The sequence below is a fragment of the Tamandua tetradactyla genome, chromosome 2, assembly GCF_023851605.1.
Source record: "Tamandua tetradactyla isolate mTamTet1 chromosome 2, mTamTet1.pri, whole genome shotgun sequence".
NCBI lineage: Eukaryota > Metazoa > Chordata > Mammalia > Pilosa > Myrmecophagidae > Tamandua > Tamandua tetradactyla.
Genome location: NC_135328.1, coordinates 56,527,311 through 56,547,438, shown reverse-complemented (window position 1 = coordinate 56,547,438; position 20,128 = coordinate 56,527,311). Strand labels below are relative to the sequence as shown.

At 47.9% G+C, this 20,128-nt stretch overlaps 1 protein-coding gene across 14 annotated transcripts; it reads left to right on the top strand.

The window, feature by feature from the left end:
• The first annotated feature begins 6,990 nt into the window (after nt 1–6,990).
• On the top strand, nt 6,991–14,969 carry LOC143673315 (ral guanine nucleotide dissociation stimulator-like). 14 transcript variants are annotated; one of them, XM_077147635.1, is made up of 8 exons: nt 7,759–8,216; nt 8,332–8,444; nt 8,691–8,765; nt 9,743–9,775; nt 10,125–10,250; nt 10,391–10,621; nt 11,200–11,419; nt 14,233–14,917. In XM_077147635.1, the coding sequence occupies exons 2-8, from the start codon at nt 8,442–8,444 to the stop codon at nt 14,463–14,465; spliced, it is 921 nt and encodes a 306-aa protein (XP_077003750.1). In that variant the 5' UTR covers nt 7,759–8,216; nt 8,332–8,441; the 3' UTR covers nt 14,466–14,917. The 14 variants fall into 14 exon arrangements, 11 of the variants coding, with proteins under 11 accessions (XP_077003748.1, XP_077003753.1, XP_077003750.1 ...); XM_077147633.1 differs by lacking the exons at nt 7,759–8,216; nt 8,332–8,444 and adding an exon at nt 6,991–7,340; XM_077147634.1 differs by having other exon boundaries at nt 7,759–8,444.
• The last annotated feature ends 5,159 nt before the right edge of the window (nt 14,970–20,128 follow it).

Genomic DNA, 20,128 nt, shown 5'->3' with positions numbered 1-20,128 from the left:
GTGCAGCCGAGTTAGGCCTCGGCCCCTGAGCTGGGAAGGTCAAGGGCACCGGTTATGTGAGACGGGAGTAACCTTCCTGAGGGGCGATCTCTATGGCCTGGAAGGACAGACGTGTCGTCTCCTGCACAGGGACATGGGGACAGGTAGTGGACACAGAAATACAGCAGGGAAATGCAAATATACCTGAAGTGGCACATTGTCCTTAAGAGACACCCCTAACACCCTCATGTAATGACATCCAGATCCTTTTCTCTGACTAGGGGGTCAAGGGTGCAGGGAGGCCCCAAGCCACATGTGGCCAATTCTTAACTCAGGACCCTGAAACAGCCTTTGAAATGGGCAAAGTCTAAGCTTTCTCTGCTCTCATGTCCCAGGTGCTCTGTTCTAGTTTGCTAGCCGCCAGAATGCAATATACCAGACACAAAATGGCTTTTAAAAGGGGGAATTTAGTAAGTTGCTAGTTTACAGTTCTAAGGCCGAGAAAATGTCCCAATTAAAACAAGTCTACAGAAATGTCCAATTTAAGGCATCCAGGGAAAGAGACCTTGGTTCAAGAAGGCCGATGATCAACATTTCTCCCTCAGTTAGAAGGGCACCTGGTGAACATGACGGCGTCTGCTGGCTTTCTCGTGGCTCTACAAAAGAGACTCTCTTCAAATTATTCCTCTTTTAAAGGATTCCAGTAAGCAACTCCACCTTCGATGGCAGAGGCACACCTCCATGGAAATCATCTAATCAAGTTACCACCCACAATTGGGTGGGCCACATCTCCATGGGAACAATCAATATGCTCCCACCCAGCCATATTGAATGAGGATTAAAGGACATGGCTTTTCTGGGGCCCACCACAGATTCAGACCGGCACATGCTCCCAATAGCAAGCATCTACCCGTGGAAGCCACCTTGCTAAGAGCATCTAGGGCAGTTCTTAAGAAAGGGGCATGTGCTAGGTGGCTAATCAGGGCTTTGCCCAGTTCACATTTGATCATGCGCTGTGCCAGAAGCTGGAGATACAGGGAGCCTGGATCTCAAATCCAAGGAACGGATGAAGGTGATGACAGTGCAATTATTCCAGAAGCACTGTGCTAAAGCCAGCTACCAACAGTCGGGAATGTTCCCACACCTGTGGGGGACTGGGGAGGTGGGAAGGTGCTGGCTGGCATCAGCACTCCTGAATGAGTGAGAGAAGGAAGAACCCATTCACTGGAGAGCCCTGCAGCTTTAACCTCTTCTTGCAGGCTGTCCTCACTCCTGGAAGACCACTGGTGGTCCTGAAGCTCTTGGTGGTGGGACGTGGACACACCAGCCTGGACCTGAGGGATTTCAGAGACCCGTGGCTGTCTGAGTGCCTGGCAGGGCAGAGATGGGTTGGGGTCGGGGCTTGAATGCCTGGTCCCACTTCCCTGGGCACAGGATCATCTTTTGAACCAGAAAGGGAGAGGAGCACACTGTGACCACCCTGGGACTGGTGAGTGACTGCCTCCTTAGCCAATGCTGACGAAGACGAGAGCTTCATATGAGGGCTGGGGGTACCCAGAAAGCACATTTCTCACCTGGGGTCATTTCTTAGTTCTTTTTCATTCCTCCTCCTCCCCCCTTATACAGCCCCATGCCCCACTCCACGAAATGGCAGGAGCCTTTTGCTCAGGGTTCCCACAGAACAAGAGGGAAGCCAGCGCTTTCCCCATTGAGCCTCTGGCTTATACAGATGCAGTGATTAAATATTTCATTGGGCTTGTTGGGTCAATTAACTACTTCAACACCCATTAGTGCAGATTTGACCAGTGCTAGATGGCTCTTGTTACTGAGAAGTAAAGGGCCTGGGTGTGGTTTAAAGTCCAGATAAAAAACAGAGGCAAACAGTTTGGGAGCGGTTGGGGCAGAATCCAAGGCGGGTGTTTTTGTAAATACAGGTGTCAGGACTAATCAAAGTTTCGTTGGCTCTGAAGTTTTAAAATTTGGGAAGGACCACCTTAATGAAAAAACTGTAAAAATGCTTGCAATCCCACTTAAAGAGGCCCCTGCACATTAATCTTCAGGTTCCTTCCTGCATGGTCCACCACCTCCCTCCCCTCCCCTTGATTCCACCCCACCCACAGCCTATGGGGCCTGGACTGCACACCTGTGCTCACACTGCCCCCCCGTCAGGCCGGCTCTTCCCACCACCTGCACATTTCCCAGTGACTACTGCTGTCAACTCCTCCAGGAAGCCTGCCTTGATGTACCCCCTTGGGACTGGGGCACTGTTAGAGTTGGAGACTTCAATGCAAATTGAATTGCATGGAATTGCATTCAATGTTCCCCTAATACCTCCTCCTCACCTCTCTGTGAGCCATGCCCCCCTCCAGCCCTCCCCAGCTGTGAGCTCCAAGAAGACACAGTGCCTGACACCTTCTCCCATGGGGTCTGGCACCTACGAGGCACTCTGGGTCTGAGTAGACTTTGGATGATTTCTATTCTTTTAAATGTGTTAAGGTGTATTATATGATCCAAAATGTGTTCTAGCTTGGTGAATCCTCCATGTGAAGCTGAGTGGAATGTTTCTCCTGCTGTTGGAGGAATGATTTTATAAATGTCGATAAAAACCAGGAGATTGATGATGCTGTTCAGCTCAGCTCTGTCCTTATGAGTTTACGCCTCCTGAATATGTCACTTACTGAGTGAGAGAGATGCATTGAAGTCTCCAACTCTAACAGTGGACTTGGCTTTTGCTCTTTGCAGTTGTATCCTTTTTTGCCCAAAGTATATTGATGCTTTCTTATTGGGTGCATACGTATTCAGTACTGCAATGTCTTCTTGGAGAATTGATCTTTTTGTTATTGTTTAATATCCTTCTTTGTCCCTGGTAATTTTTCTTTTTCTGAAGTGAGCTTTGTCTGAAATTCTTATAGCTACTCCTGTCTATTAATCAGTCTTCAGAGGGTATAGTGTTTTCCATCCCTTTATTTTTCTTCTTTTTTTTAAAATATTTAAAGTGGATTTCTGGAAAACAACATATAGTTGATGTTTTATGCACTCTGACAGTGTCTGTCTTGCAATAGTTTTTGACGCTATTCACATTGTGAATGATTCTCAAAATATTTGGGTTGATACTTGTCATGTATCTAATAGTTTTCTGGTCTTTGCCTTTGATCTTTGTTTCTTTTTTCTCTTTTTTGGACTTGCACCATTTTACTGCTTTCTTTGATTTATATGAACATCAGATAGGACTTCATTTTTCCTTCTGCTCAGCATATCAAGTATAACTCTTTTTAAATTATTTTTGAGGCTTCCCTAAAGTTTGCAATATACATGTGCAAGTTATCAAAGTAAACTTTCAAATATCACTCTCTTGTGTTTATAGGTAGTGCAGGCAATTTATAACAGAGTATTCCCTTTTCCTTCCCCCCGTCCTTTGCCTACATTCAGCTCACTTAAAAGTATGCCATCATCATCCAATATTATTGCTTGTGTTATTATGAATAAATTGTTTTCAGTTAGGTCAATTAAGGATAGTGAAATGAAATCTTTTATTTTAGTTTCATTTATTCCCTCAACACTCTTTCTTCCTTACGCACATCTGCATTTCTGACCTATATCATTTTCCTCCTTTCTGAAGAACTTCTTTCAACATTTCTTGGAAGGCAGGTCCATTGGTGACAAATTCCTTCAACTTTTGTGGGTCTGAAAAATTCTTCATTTCTCCTTCACCTTTGAAGGATAATTTTTCTGAATATAGAATTCTAGGTTTTTATATTTTATTTCATCACTTTAATTATTTACCCCACTGTCTGTTTGGGCTTGCTAAAGCTGCCAGAATGCAATATGCCAGAAATGGATTGGCTTTTATAAAGGGAATTTATTAGGTTACAAGTGTACAGTTCTAAGGCCATGAAAATGTCCAAATTAAGGCATCAACAAGAGGATAACTTCACTCAAGAAAGGCTGGTTGCATCTTGGGTTTCTCTGTCACATGGGAAGGCACACACATGGCAACATGTGCTGGCCTTTTTCTCCTGGGGGTTTCGAAATGACTCTCTCAGCTCCTGTGGATTCTTCTTTAGCATCTCCTAGGGTATTCTCTATCCAAGCATCTGCTTTTTGTGTCAGTTCTCCAAGCATCTATGCTTTCTCTAAAATCTCTCCTTATTAGGACTCTAGTAAGCAGATTAAACTCACCTTGTATGAGCAGAGTCATATCTCGATGGAGTCAACCTAATCAAAAGGCCCACCTACAACTGGGTGGGTCACATCTCCACGGAGTCAACCTCATACAAAGGTCCCACGTAATAATGGCCTGCCCCACAATATCGGATTAGAAGTACATGACTTTTCTGGGGATACATTCCAGTTTCCAAACCAGCAAATGTCCTTCCTATTTGTATGGTTTCATAAGAGAAATCCAATGTCAGTCTTAACCTATTTTCCTCCCCAGGGAAGAAATCTTTTCTTCTTTAGTTCATTTGCTTTCTCTTTCCCTCTGGCTTCTCTCAAAATTTCTTTGTTTGTTTTCTGTAGTTTGAATATTTTATGACAAGGGGTAATATTTTGTTATTTATCCTGCTTAGGGTTATGTGAGCATTCTGGATCAACAGTTTATTTTCTGTAGTATCCATTTTTAAAGTAATTCAGCCATTATTACAGCAAATACTTCTGCTTTTTTTCTTTCTGTTATTCCCATTTCACATGTTACACCCTTTGTAATTGTAATTAGATATCCTGTTGGGCTGTGCAGTGTTTTCCTATTTCTATCTCTTTGCCTAAGTTTGGAAATTTCTGTTGACATATCTTCCAGATCACTGATTCTTGTCTTTGGCCACTGATGAGCCTATCAAAATTCTTCTTTTCTGTTAATGTTTTTGATTTCTAGCATTCCTGATTTGAAAAAAAATTTTCTTTTCATATTATCAAATCATCCTTATTGTGGAAGAAGCAGGTAAGTGTGGAGAAAAAGAAAAAAGTATGCATTATACCATTTTGATGGTCAATGAAAGGGCTGGGACTAGGGCAGGGAAGGAAGGCACTTGCTTCAGGTGTGTGTTTTAAGAGCGGGCTAAAAATCATAGCAATCAAGATACATTTTTTGGTATCTTGATCGAGGGCTTGGCCCATCAAATTGACCTGCCTGTTATCGAATATTGTCCTTTTTTTCCATCTGAGCCCTTAGCATATTCATCATCATTATTTTAAATTCCCAGTCGGAGAATTATGAAATTCCAATCTGATACTGGATCTGATAATGGCTCTGTTTTTTCAGACTGTTATTTTTATTTTGTAGCACAACTTGCCATTTTTTGTTTGATGGTAGCCAGATATCACGTATGGTGTGATAGGAACTGAGGTATATGAGCCTTTGTGTGAGGTCTGTTATTTCTTCAGTTGGGATTTAGGCAATGTTCAATGTGTGCTGTACTTGTAGGTATTATTTGCTTCAGTTTCCTCTGGTCCTTTACTGTGTCTTCCTTGTTATCTTTGGGTTTCCCTAGAAACTCTTTCTTAAATAGAGTCTGCATCTTGCCTCTCACTTGTAATCTGCCATTATTATCCTGGAGCCTTGTTGACATGATGGTAAGCTATTTGGGAAGAAAAGCCTTCTGTTTCACACGCTGGTTGGCTTAAAAAAGAATTTATTGGCCCGTGGTTTGTAAGGCTAGAAGTGCAAAATCAAGGCAGTGGCATTGCTTGTTTTCTCCCAGAATCCTTAACTTTCTGATGTGGCTTGTAGATGCATGTCTGTCTCCATAACATGACAATCTCTCCCTCTATCTCTGGTTTCTGGCTTCTGGCTCCATGTACAATTTCTTTTGCTTACAAGGATTTCAGCCATATGGACCATGGCCCACCCTGGTTCATTGTGAATTCTTCTAAATGGAATTTTCAAAGCTCCTACTCACAAATGAGTCCACATCTAATGTGTTAATCGTTATCTTCAAAAGGTCCTATTTACAAATGGGTTCACTCTCATAGGAACACTGATTCTCTTGGGGGTACATGAGTCAATCCCCAACAGACCCTGTCCCCAGGACACTACAGTCATACAAAATGGGGTGTATCCTCCTGGGGCATCCACGAATGCTCCAAAGCCTGCTAAATACTCTCTGGGGAAGCGGGTCTCAGACCTGTCTGTTCAGATGCTCCTGTTCCCATGTTACAACAACAGATTCCCAGGTTCCTCCCCATACTTTCAAAAGCAACTTCTCAAGGGCTTGAGTTTTGACAGCTGGAATTTTAAACAAACTCTCCAGACCCCTTGGGTCATGTCTTGCTGGGGGCTGCCTGTGAAGCCCTGTATTAGGACATTGGTGGCCTTGCTTCCTTCTGGCCCCAGCTCTCTCCTCCCACCCTGACAAGGCTGATGGTGGGATAGATCCATTGATGAATGATTATGAAAGGACACTGAAGAGGAGGGAGAGTCGCCCAAGCCACTGGTTAGGAGAGGATGTGCCAGGTTCCCTCCAAGTGGATGGGGGTGGGGTATGGGAAAGTGTCTGAGCCCTGGGTGGGGCACTCATCTGGGACTGTCCCCATTCTCAGCCTCGGTCACTCCTCCACCATGTAGGGCTCTCTTGGTTGTTCTCCTTGGACAGGACAATGCAAATGGTGACCAGCTGCTGGGCTCGAGACAGTCCCATGCAGCCACTCCCTGCCCTGGGGCTCCCTGCTCATCTAACTTTGTCTCTACCCAGCACCACCGATCAGCTCATTAGCGCAGCGGCAGGACGCTGGACGCTAGGCCTTGTTGCGGGTTCAGCCCACACCCTGGGGTTCAGGTCGGAATGCGCGCGCAGCGTGTCCCGCAGCTCCGAGCCCCACCAGGCCGACCACGCAGGTGTGAGGGCGGGGCTCCAGGGCGCAGCTCCGGGGGAGGCTCCCGGCAGCGCCGGCGCCTGCGGGTCCTGCTGACCAGGTCGGCCCCGAGGACCACGCGCTCGCGGCCGTCACGCCTGGAAGCCACCGGCAGGCGCGCGGAGGGGGTCGGAGCCCGGACTTACCGTGCACGCGCGCGAGGCACCAACGGCTCTACCCGCCCCAACGGTGGCACGCCGGGCACCAGCCGCCCTCGCTGGGGCTCTCACTGCCCTTGGGGCTTGGGGCCACCCAGAGCACAGCCAGGTGGGCCGTCCTGGCGCTGGGCCTGGTGGGTGTGCAGAGCCTGGAGACGCGGGTGTGCGGGTGTGCGGAGGTGGCTGCTGGCCCTTCGTCACCTCCTCCACCGCCAAGTGCCCCGATGCCACCCGCAGAGGATGGCCACTACAGGGGGGACGTGGAGGCAGCAACACTGGTGAGTCTGGGCAGATGAGAAGGCCAGACAGCCCCACCTGTGCTTGCTGATGAGCTCCGTGAACCAGACCGAGCTGCAGGTGAGGCTGGTGTATGAGTGTTGAGGGGCAGTTGCTGTTTTGAGGATCCCCCTGACACTCAAGAACCCATCCTATTTTATCCTTATTTTTTACTCATCTGCCCATACCCTGACTAAAAGGAGTGTCAGATAGGAAAGGTTTTCACAATCACATGGTCACACTGTAAAAGCTGTATTGTTACACAATTGCCTTCAAGAATCAAGGCTACTGGAGCATAGCTCAACAATTTCAGGTATTTCCCTCCAGCCACTCCAATACACAATAAACTAAAAAGGGATAGCTATATAATGCATAAGAATAACCTCAAGGATACCTCTTGACTCTGAATCTCTCAACCATTGAAATTTTTTTTTTTTTTTTTGGCATGGGCAGGCTCCAGGAATCAAGCCTGGGTCTCCGTCATGGCAGGTGAGAACTCTGCCACTGAGCCCCTATGGCACCGCCCTGAAACTTTTTATTTCATGTTTCTTCCCTCTTTTGGTCTAGAAGGCTTTATCAATTCCATGATGTTGGGTCCTGGCTTATTCTGAGAGTCATGTCCCACGTAAGAGGGAGGGCAGTGAGTTCACCTGCTGAGCTGGCTTAGAGAGAGAGGCCACAATCTAAGTAACAAAAGAGGATCTCTAGGGGTGACTCTTAGGCGTAATTACAAGTGCACTTCGTTTCTCCTTTGAACCATGCCACTTGGGAGATGAGCCACCAGCACCAGCAGCTCAAGGTTCCTCCCCACCAGCCCAGCCACCGAACGTGGGACTCAGAGCCATGGTTTCAGCCGTTACCACCATTCCCACTGACTGTCAGAGACCCTGTTTCGGCCAGGCGGGCCTCTTCCTTAGGCTCAGTTGGCACAAGACCCCCACGCACACCGAGAGACCAGTTAGTGGTGGTGGGTGGTGGGATGGTGTCAGTGTGGTTGAGGCCACCATCAGGGAGGGAAAAGCCTCCCCTTAGTTTGCCTGTGGGACTTGGGACAAGTTATTGCCCCTCTTAGGCCTGTACCCTCATCTGGAATGGAGGGATGACCTCATGGCGAGGCAGCGAGATGCAAGGAAGGACAGGAACTTGGCCAGTCTGTCCCACGGCTCTGTGGTGTAGAGAGCGATGGTGAGAGCCACAGTGACTCCTCTGGACACTTGATGAGGGGTCAAGTCCTCGTTCACATGTGGCAGATGAGCAGACAGGCTCGGGGAGGCCAGGCCCCTTGTCCCAGGTCATACCCTGGGAAGATTGGGGACGCTGGTGTTGGCAGCTGCATTTCTAACCCCCAGTTGGGGGGGGGGGCACAGCCCCAGGGACAATTGGTGAGCGCCAAGGGCCTCAGAGTCCTCATCATGTCTTCAACTCTGACAGGAAGGGACCTCCAAGTTTGCCACCCTGGAGATGAACCCCAAGAGGGCACAGAAGAGGCAACAGCAGCAGGAGAGGGTGAGTGTGCCTGAGGCCAGGGAGGGCCTGGTGGGGCTGGCCTCCAAGTCAGGGTGGGGACCCTCCTTGCATCCCTCCCATGGGTGCCACCCTAAGCCCCCTCCTCTGGATCCCTTAGGGTATGCTTTGGGCCTCTAGAATCCGGGGGGGAGGGGAGCTTATTGCAGCTAGTCAGAGCCAGAGCCTGAAAGAACCCAACTCAGAGGGGATTTGGGGGGGTGGGGGTGGTGTCCACAATGTTTACGTGCCTTGGTAAAACACACATAAACACTGTGTTTCACCAAAAGCCATTCCTGGGAGATGAGAGGAAGTGAGTTTAGGGTACTTAGAGGCAGGGTGCTGGGGGGACTTGGAGGGAGGTTAAGAGACCCAGAAGTCCTAAGAGGAGACCTGGGTAGGTCCTAGGTGTCTGAGGCTGAGGCGTTTTCAGGGCAGGGCTTTGGGTGCACCTGGGAGCCCATGCTCATGCCCACCTTCCCAGTGCCACAGGGCGTCACCCTGGGCGCTGTCCCCTACCCGGGGACATCTTTCAATGATGTGGTGACGTTGGATCCTGTTCTTCAGAATTCACTTAGGATGTGAGTGAGCCTGGGGGGATGGGGTGGCGGGACAGGGTGGGGAGGGTCCCTGAGGTTGGGGAGCAGAGGCCCTTCACCGAGCTCTGTCTCAGCAGTGGACACCCCACGTATGGAGCCTCACAGCCACCTGGGGAGCTGGAGTGTCATGGTCATACTACAGAAGTGTCTAGGAGGCTGGGACTCAGGGGCCGTCTCTCCATCCATCATCAGAGGATGGGACTGGAAAGTCACTTCGTCACCACTCCTTGGTCCCTCCTGGCACCAAGGACTCTGCCTATGTCACCCTGGGTCTGGGCTGCCTGGCCCCTGGTGGACCCCGCAGTCAGACAGCATGATGGGGTGAGGGGGATGGTAGTGCTGGGGACCCTATATGACAGCTGTGAATTGTCTGCCTTCCAGGGGAGGATGGTGAATTTCAGCAAAAGAAGGAAGGTGAGTGGCTGTGGCAGTCACTGCTGGGGTTCCACTGGGGAGGAGGCTGTCAGAGACTGTCCTGGGAAGGACACCACTGGGCTCTCCCCAGCTTCCTCTTAGATTTATGGGGAGGGTTGGATTAAATGGCTCTCTGGAGAGGGGGGCATGGTGGATGTGGGATGTGGGATGAAGGACAGTTCCTGGAGGATGAACTGTCTGAACTCAGCCCTGAGAACAGGTAGAGCCGAGAAAGGTGTGGCGGGGACTAGGGGGTCAATGGGAACAAAAACCCAGCCACTGGTCCCCATCCAGCCCAGAAAGCCCACTCAGGCCTGCGCAGCGGTCTCCTCCTTCCCTCTGTTCCCAGGAATCCCAGGTGATGGCTGCCATCCAGCATCTCCAGCCTGCTGCTGTGCTGCCCTGGTGCACCACCGGGACTCGGGCCTGGTCTGGGGCCGTGGAGAGACTCACTGACAGTGAGAGATACGGGAAGGTTAGAAAACACACGATGGCAGCATCAGACCTGTTATCTGAAGAGAGCCGGGGCACCCACATGCCAGCCGCTGTGGACATGGGGAGGGAGACGTCAGGTGTGGCTCCTGGTAACCTCACAGCTGCTGCTCTGTCCCGTAGCCACCACCCGTCTCGGGAGCTCCAGCCTCCATCCTAGTAGGCTGGGAAGAATTTCCAGGCCTAACACCTGCAGATGTGATCAAGGCTAGGATGACAAGAGTTTCCAGTACAGGGGGGACAAGTACAGGCTGCCTGAACCTCAGGGAAGCTTCAGGGCTGAGCTGGGTTCTTGGAATCAGACAGCTTTGTGCTAGAATCCCACCTCCACTCCTGACCAGCCCTGTGATTGCGGTGAGTCGTCCCCCCTCTGGGACTCGGTTCCCTCCTCTATGAAGTGGGGTGATGCTGCAGGAGCTCTCAGGCAGCTGGAGCCCATGGGCTTCTGTTGCTGGGCCGAGTACTTAGACTAGCTAGTGCCCGGAGTGCAGGGGTACCATGGCAGGGCTTGGTTATGTTTTGGGGGAGGCCCCAAGGTCAGCCTGCCCTTCCATCCAGTCACCAGGCCCCTGACACAGAGCCTAGTAGTGGTGGCACATCCCCCCTCCAGCGTGCATCTCCAGTGTGGCCCTGCCCCTAGCAGTGGGCACGTAATTGACTGCCTCCCCTTATGAGTGGCCGGCTCCTCCAGCTCTGAAGTGGCAATCAGCCAGAGTCCCAAGATGGCCAGGAAAAGAAAGTGACTGCCCACCCTTCACCCTGAGGACCCTCACCCTGACCTGCCCTTTCCTGTGCCTGCTTGTCCCTCCCCACACCACAAAGGGGGCTGAGGAGTGCCGGCTCTTACAGACCTTGGGAGCCTCCTGGAGATGGAAGCAGGCCTGGGGTGTCCCACAGGGTCTGGGCTTCTGCTGATCTTGCTGTCCACACAGGTGTGGGTCAACCTCCCCATTGTCACAGAACTCGTGAGTGTCACATCAGCCTCCAGAGGCACGTCCTCCCCCTCCTCCTCCATGAAACCTGGGGCCACCCTGACCACGCACACAGCCCATGGCTCGCTGCCCAGCTCCAGCCAGCAGGTGGGCGACCGCTGTGTCAGCTTGGACATGGTCGATGGCAACATGCATAAGAGCATCCTGGTGAACTGGGCAGGTGGGCATCTTCTTGGTCTCCTCACTTGTTCGGGACATAAGGATAGAAGGAATGATGTGTTCTTTCCCTGTCATCTGGAGAGGACATCCAAGGGGGTTGGGAAGGACAGACAGCCACTTGCAGAGGTCAGAATTTCATATGTTCGATGGCAAAGAGGACTAAGGATGGTGGGCATGGGGGCTGAGGCTTGCGTCTTGAAATAAGGTGGACTGGAAAGACCTCACTGAGGCAGCCCAAGAGAAGGGAGAGAAGGAGGGGACAGGCTGGCAGGTCCTGAGCAGGGAGTATGCTTGGCTGGTCCAAGGAGAAGCAAGTAGGCCAGAGGTAAAGGAACAGGGTCAGGGAGTATGCTTGGCTGGTCCAAGGAGAAGCAAGTAGGCCAGAGGTAAAGGAACAGGGTCAGGGGGAAGAGATGAAGTCAGAGGGGCTGGGGACTGGGTCACGTGATGCCTTATGGACTGCTGGAAAGAGTTTGGCTTTCTCACAGGGTGTGACAGGAGCCATTGTAGTGTCTGAGCATAGCAGAGATAGCAGGTGAGCTTTAGCTATAGTGTGGTAGAAGGGCTAGTGCTTGAAGATAGAGAGGCCAGTGAGGGGCTTTGCCTATGACCCAGGCTGAATGGGAGGGGCTGCCCCACTGGTGGCTGTGAGGGTGTGAGCAGTGGTCAGATGCTGGCAGAACCTAAAGATGGTGCCACCCCAGGCCCTGTGCCACCCGGGCTGGCTAAATGCTGTGTTACACATCTGCCCTGGGCTGCACTGCTCTTGCTACCAGTAGCTAGTGTGGTTGTAATGAGCTGTCATTGTATGACCCTTTGCCTAAGTCCTGTTCCCAGGTCCACTTGGGTGAGGTAGCTGGAGACCCAGGCTGTGCTAACCACCACTGAATCCTCAATGCCAGGGCAGGCTTAGTGTGAAGTTGTTTGTCCCCAGCCCTTTCTCCTTCTGAAATAACCAGGCCTGGACTAAATGTTGTCTGCTGTGTTGATTTGCTGATACCATTTTCCATAGGAGCACCGTTAGGGAAGGGGCACGCCTTGAGGACAGGCAGTTTCCTGTGATTGTGAGGGAGGAGGTGGCAGAGGTAGGCCCAGCTTTCCCTCAGCTGTTCTCCTCTGCTGCGTGGTCACCTTTTCTACCTGGGGCCCTGGAAGCCTGGAGCTGCTGTGAAGACTGAGGTCCCAGGGGAACCAGATCAACCTACAGGGCACATGTGGTGACTCCACATTGAGAAACAACATCAAGACATAGGTGTAGGTTCTTAAAGGAGATGGGGTGGGAATAATTGGAAATGATCCCCCTTTACTCCATGGAGGTTTTCCCAGGGGAGCAGGAGAAGGCAGGGAGGTCCCTAAGACCCAGCCGCCACCAGAGGCCCGCAGCCTCCTGCTCAGTGCTGAGAGGGCTCCAGGGTATCTTTTGGGTATATTCTGGGTTGATCGGCTCTAGGTCCTATGCCCTGATGGCCTGTCTCCTGACCTACCCCAGCTGTCCAGTCAAGATAAGGCTCCATGATCGAGAAGGCCATGGAGATTGGATGAGGACAGGACAGAGAACTACAATCTAGTCCAAATCTTTTCAGAAGATTGAAGCAATTTGGGGGTGAGTTGTAGCAGGCAGTGGTGAAAGGGTTCAGCCTTGACTGAAGGTCCAAGGAGCTCTGGCCCCAGTGAATCTGTCAGCAGGGTAGGTAGGTGTCTTGCCCACACACTAACCTGCCCTGGTTAGTCCTCAGTGTTCACATTGGGTAGCCCTCAGTGTCTCCCTGTCTGCTCTATCTACCAGTCACAGTCCCTTCACTGGGAGCAATACAGGCATTGGGAAACCAATTTCCAAGCTAAACACCATATAGGATTCCAAAGAAAGGGCTTTTTAACTCAGGCCATGGGCATAATGGCCAAGCATATGGCTCAGCTGGAAGGGTATTTTCTGGACAGGCTAGAGTAATTGTGCCTTTAAAAGCAGCATGACTAGTGAACACAAGCACCAAATACGTGATAGTCTATGATTTTATGATACAAAAATCAAAACATTATCCTCCTTTTTGTTCTGTAATCGTCTTGATCGCCTCTGGAATCTCTAGGGAGCCAACTCAGTATTGTACAAACTGGGAAAGGGAGAGAGTCAAGAAGGGCTCAGACAGAGAGCCAGTATCTCAGGCCCCTTTGCCTATTTTTCATCCCAAATGGGAGAGAAAAATGGTCAACATATGCAGGTATATTATGTATGTCCACCTTTAAGGTTGACTATTTTCAGTGAGCTGATCACCCTCTCCCAGAATTAGCCCAGGCAAATAACAATGACTGCCACCATTCCTAGAAGTTGGTTTTAAATTTTCTCTCATTTCATGATGGGAAATGGGAGATGTGGGATGTGAAATTGGTAGGGCAGAAGGGACCCATCCTACAGTAAAAGAAAACTGAAGACTGAGAGGTTAAGAAGGAGATTGGTAGCCACCCGTTAGAGGCAGGAGCAGGAATTCCAGCCCAGCGTTTCCTGCTAGCAGGCTCTAGGCCAGAAAAGACAGTTGGAAAATAGAATCAAAGAGGAAATTCAGGTTGGCTGACAGGTGTTCAGTGGGAGTGGATGCTTTCAGGAGCCCTGCTCAGGAGGTGGGGCCAGGCCTGCCCTCTGCTCAGCCTCTATGGTCTTGTCCCAAGTAGTGCTGCACTCAGAGGCTATGGTTTGTGTTCTAGAAGGTCTATTTCAGCCCTGTGATCTGGAGCAGTGAAGACAGTATGGGGGGGTGAGGCGCATGGGGAGTAGGGGGAGCGGGGAAGCACAGCTGACCATTCCCTTCCTCCACCCACCAGTGCTGCAGATCCCTGACATGGCCCACGGGTTTTATGCTATGGATACCTCGGCCAACTTACAGTTTCTCCTCACTAAGAGGACCTTTGCATGGAGACCAAGATCAAGAACACAGCTACCTCAATGCTTCTGTGAAGAAAGCAGAAGGGACCCACATTGCCAAAGGGGAAATTTAACTGGCCTTGGGGCCTGCCAGCCTCAGGGTCACCCTTCACGGGTTTGGCTGGCTGGGTAGTTTATCCATTCTCAACCAGAATGGGCCAGGCCAGGCAGGAACTACCCTCCCCACCAGCTAGTCCAGGCCACCCCCAGACTCCAGTTTCACCCCTGAACCTCTCCTGTTGCCCAGTTTGGCTCTGCCCTTTGACAGGCTGAGGCCCCCACACTCCCAAAGTGGACAGACAGACCCTCTTCTCTGAGCCCATATTCACCTAGTGAATGAGCAGGGACCTGCCAGGGTCCCACTGATACTGAATCTCATGCCACTGCTGGCTGGACTTTATGAGACCATGTAAATGTGGTTAGTGTGAGAGAGAGTTTGGGTGAGATTGGAATGTAATCAACTTTGGACCAACAGCATTTGGGAGGGGTAACATTTATTTGCTATAAACAGAAAAATGCTGGTATTGAATAATAAATTTCTGTGACAGCCTGGAAGTTGAGCTTGGTTCTTTCATTTACTGTGTTCATTTAAATAAGATACAGGCTCTCAAGTTGTACATTCAAATAAGGAACCATGCAGAGTCAGTTTATTTTATATGGAATAAGCACCAAGAGCCAGTCACCCTTCCCTGCCTTACTAAAGGAAACACAGAAATCCCCCTTTCTCGAAAAGAGCATATGTGCATTTCCTGATCAATACACCAGGCAAGGAGTTGAGACCAACCATCACTACTCTCATGATTTAGATGTTGAGGGTGCTTCCATTTGCAGGGAATATTTCCTGGCCCAGGTCAGGACAGTGGGTGACTTTCGACAGCTCTGGAGGAAGAATGAATATTTTACACTTCTCTTGCTGAGGTTTCTTTGGACCACCCATTAGGGATGTGACATTTTCAAGGGTAAACTCTGAAATTCCAGCACTAAGTGGGGAAAAATTTTAGAACAAAACAATGTAGAAAGGAAAAGGTAAAGGAAGATTATTAGCAAGTGCACTGATGACAGGTGGGACTTTGCATCTCAATCCGCTCTAGGGCCCTGGGTTCCACCCTTTACCTCAGATTTGATCCTTTGGGATTTTTATCCCCGACACCAGAATTCCTTTTCCTCAAGGAGGAATTGAAGGGATTTGAGACGTAGGATTTAAGGCTCCAGCTTGGCCTCTTTTCATAAACACTTCTGTTCCTTATGAACTAGTGTTTCCCACAGCCCTGCCATTTCTTGACAATTTCATAACTCAGAAACCTGGCAGCAGGCCCCCAGCCTCTGTGTCAGGTACCTGGTGGCCACTCTTCCCTGGCTGGAGCCTCAGGCATCACGGGCAAGCTCTAGGAGCCAGGATAAGGGTATTCATTCTTTGCCAGTGACTGGCCCCACAGGCTCTTTCCTCTTGGGCCAAGGTGAAGTCTGCGGCAGTGTGGTCTGATGTCCTTGGGCTCTGGGGTCACCAGTTTACACTCCCAGCTGTATCATTATGGACTTGTCCTCAAAGGGATTTGGGCCCTGAGCCTCAGAGCGCATAGCTTCCTGCAAAGGCTGTGTCCATTGTCCAAAATGTGTATTTAGGCTATGTCGTGGGGGTGTGAACTGTTCCTAGGGGAACCTCCACCAAATATATCAGAAATGGGTTGGCTTTTTCAATGGGATTTTATTACGTTACAGATTTACAGTTCTAAGGACATGAAAATGTCCAGATTAAGGCATGAAGAGGAAGAGAACTCCTTGTAGGAAAGGCTGCTGTAAACCAGGGTTCCTCTGTCTCATGTGAAGGCCATACAACAACTGCTGGTCCTTCTCTCCCACTTCTGTTTTCAATGGCTGTCTCTAAATATCTCTGGGCAATTCTCTCTCTCTGCATCCTTTACTTGGTTTCATCTCTCTGTCACATGGTGATGTGTGCTGGTCCTTCTCTTCTGGGTTGGTTTCACTAGCTCTCTCGCTCCTCCAGAGGCTTTTCTCTGGATTTCATCTGAGTTTCATCTGTCTTTTATCCTCTCATAGCAGATACCAGCAAGGGGATTAAGTCCCACCTTGAATGAGCTGAACACATCTCCATGAAACAACCCAACTAAAATTCCCACCTAACACAGGTCTAGGGATGGATTAAGAAAACATGACCTTTTACCAGGTATCTGGCAGCTCCAAACCAGCACAGTTTTGTAACAATGCTCTCAACGTGTTTTATCCCCTCACTGGTATCTTAAGACTCTGTCTGAGAGCAATGGTAGTTTATCCACATTGTTCATCCTGTGACCTCCCACCATAATTATTAAAGTAGCCTGTCTTTATCACTATTTTGGTTGTTGAAATTGCCTTAGGATGTGTAAAGCACTGTACACACAAAGCAAGGGTCTGGAAACAGACACAAGCCATTCTTTTGAAGTTCTTTACTACTTATTTGAAAAGGATTTTCATTCATAATTTGAGCCCTAAATAATGTCCTCCGTAGGTTTGAAAAACAGGAGTAAAGAAGCAAAGGAGGTGGTACTTCTGAGAAGATGATAGTATAAGGACAGGCAGAACTCACTCCTCCCCCAAACTTCCGTGAGAACAGGCAGGACCAATCCAAAGCAGTGGCTCTGGGGCTTGGGAGACCAGGGAGGGAGCATTGTGACCTATAAGGAAGAGCTGGACAAAAAAAACCCAGAAAAAGTACGAGTGAGAAATTGTTGCCCCTTTGGTATGTGTCTGCACCCCCTGCATGGGACCGTGCCGTGGTCAGCCATGAAATACAAACCAAGTGCAAAAGGAAACCTTTAACATGTATCCAATGAACAACAATATCTTACATGAGAGGGAAACTGACTTTCAAAATTTTATCAAGACAATTACATTTCCACAGTACCATCAGTGCAAGGTGGGGGCTAGAGATAATGGTAGCATTGTAATATGCTTCCACTGAATGTAACAAAGGCATTATGCCAAAACTAAATGTCAACAGGCAGGGGGATTGGGAAAGGGGTATGAATCTTTGTGGAAGAAAAGGAAATGTCTTCAGATAGAATATGGTGGTGAAGGCATGTCTATACACTTAAGCTGGGTTGTGTGGTGTGTGAATAAAACTGTTTAAAAAAGAGACAAACAAGTGCTAGAGAAAATGCAGAAAAAGAGATGTACCTATTCACTGTAGGTAAGGAAATGAGAGGTGCAGCCCCTGGGAGGGCAGTGTGGTGGTTCCACAGGAGGCTAGGGGTGGGTTTGCCATATGATCCTGTAAACTTGTTGCTCAGTAGATACCTGGTGGAACTGAGTGTGGGGACACGAATGGGCATTTGCACACTGGTGTCTCTGGCAGCAGTGTTTGTGATCCACAATGAATGGATGTGCTCTAAGGGTACAAGAACTGAGGAACGGAAGGAAGAATTTTGGTGTACACATCTGATGGATTACTGAGTGACTGCAAGAAGGAATGAAGTTGTGAGGCATGCAACAAGATGAATGAAACTTGAGGACAGTATGTTGAATGAAGTATCAGGAAGAAAAAGACAAATATTATCATGCCTCATCATATGGAGTAACAATAATATTAAAATTCGGTGAAATAAAGTTGAGAGAAGGATATCAGGTTGGGGCATATTGTAAAGGGTCCTAGATTGTAAGCTCTTACAACAGTCATATATATTCAGGAGGTGTAACTGTTAATTCTAAATTTGTAGATACTGAGCTGTTTGTATATAAGCTGGTCTTTCCCAGAAACTTTGGGTATTTACATGACACCTGAGACTCAGCGTTAGAGCTCTGAAGCTATGAAAGTCAGCAGTAGCCCATATAGGAATTGTTTAAAAAGTTAAAAAGTGATCAGGCATTGAGTAGAGAGATGAATGAAGCTGATCTGGATAGGACTGAGGTATATTAGAAGACTGGGTAAAGGATGATATGGTCCATATTTTAAAACTTCAACTTCTATGTGAGACTAAAGGGAGGTACAAACTTTATAATTTGGGTAGTCCATTTCCTAATTTAACTAGTATGGTCAGTTTAATTGAACACCATAAGTAGATGAAATCTTGAATAGGGCAAGAGATTTTGTTAGTTTGCCCAGATTAGTTTGATGCCCCAATAAATCCCAGAGTGATTTGGACAGTGAATAAAGAAGTATTTGCAAAGTCCCCTTGGGGGACTGGAGAGAAAGGGGAAATATTCAGCTTACCCATTTGGAGAATTTCTGATATTCTTGCAAGCAGTGGGAACAACCAAATCAATAGGCCAAGCCCTCAATCTTGGGGTTTGCCCCCATGAAACTTATCCCTACAAAGGTTAGGCTAAGCCTACTTAAAATTAGGCCTAAGAGTCACCCCTAGAGAGCCTCTTTTATTGCTCAGATGTGGCCTCTCTCTCTCTGTAAGCTGACATGGGAAGTGAACTCTCTGTCCTCCATGTAGGACATGACTCCCTAGAAATGTGGGACAGAAATCCCGGGATGAGCCAGGACCCAGCATCAAGGGATTGAGAAGACGTTCTTGACCAAAAGGGTAAAGAGAGAAATGAGACAAAATCAAGTGATCAAGTGTCAGTGGCTGGGAGATTTCAAACAGAGATAAGAGGTTATCATGGAGGTTATTATATAGATATCCCTTTTTAGTTTATTATGTATAAGAGTGGCTAGAGGGAAGTACCTGAAACTGTAGAGCTGTGTACCAGTAGCCTTGTTTTTTGAAGATGATTGTATAATGATATAGCTTTTACAATGTGACTGTGAGATTGTGAAAACCTTGTGTCTGATGCTCCTTTTATCCAGGGTACGACAGATGAATGAAAAATATGGATCAAAATAAACAAATAATAGGGGGAACAAAGATTAAAATAAATTAGGTAGATGAAAACACTAGTGGTCAATGAGAGGGAGGGGTAAGGGGCATGGTATGTGTGAGTTTTCTTTTTTCTTTTGCTGGAGAGATGCAAACGTTCGAAAAAACAGATCATGGTGATAAATACACAACTATGTGATGATATTGTGAGCCATTGATTGTATACCATGTATGGAGTGTCTGTATGTCCAGAATGTTTGTATGTTAAGATTTTACAATAAAAATATTAAAAATAAAAAAAGCCACAGAGCTACACTAAGAAAACAGGGTCCCTCAGTTGAAGCATGAACTTCGAGTACAATTATAAAAATGTGCTAACATTAATTGTAACAAGTGTTCCACTTGAATGCAAGGTGTTGGTGGTGGGGTAGTATATGGGAATACTGTATTTTATGCATGATTGTTCTATAAACCCAAACTCCTCTAATAAAGAAAATACATATATATAAAATTACATTTCCAGAAACCAACAAAAAATAACAAGGCACATTAAGAAATAGGAAGATATGGCGAAGTCAAATGATCAATTTAAAAAGTTGGAGGAAATGCAGAATTTGGAACCACTAATCAAAGATAGTCAAATAAATCTAAATAATTTCAATAAGATGTTTAAAGAGATAAAGGATATTAAGAAGACACTAGGAGAACATAAAGAAGAATTTGAAAGAATACATAGAAAAATAGATCTAACAGAAATGGAAGATATTGTAGGTGAAATAAGTATTCTAGAGATATACAACAGTAGATGTGAGGAGGCAGAAGAAAAGATCAGAGAACCAGAAGACAGAGCAAATGAACTCGAACATGCAAAAGAAAAAATGGAGAATAAAATGGAATAATTTGACCATCGTCTCAGTCAAATGTTATACAATATAAAGCACACAAAAATAGATGCATTATAGGTGTCCCAGAAGGAGAAAGTACCAGGATG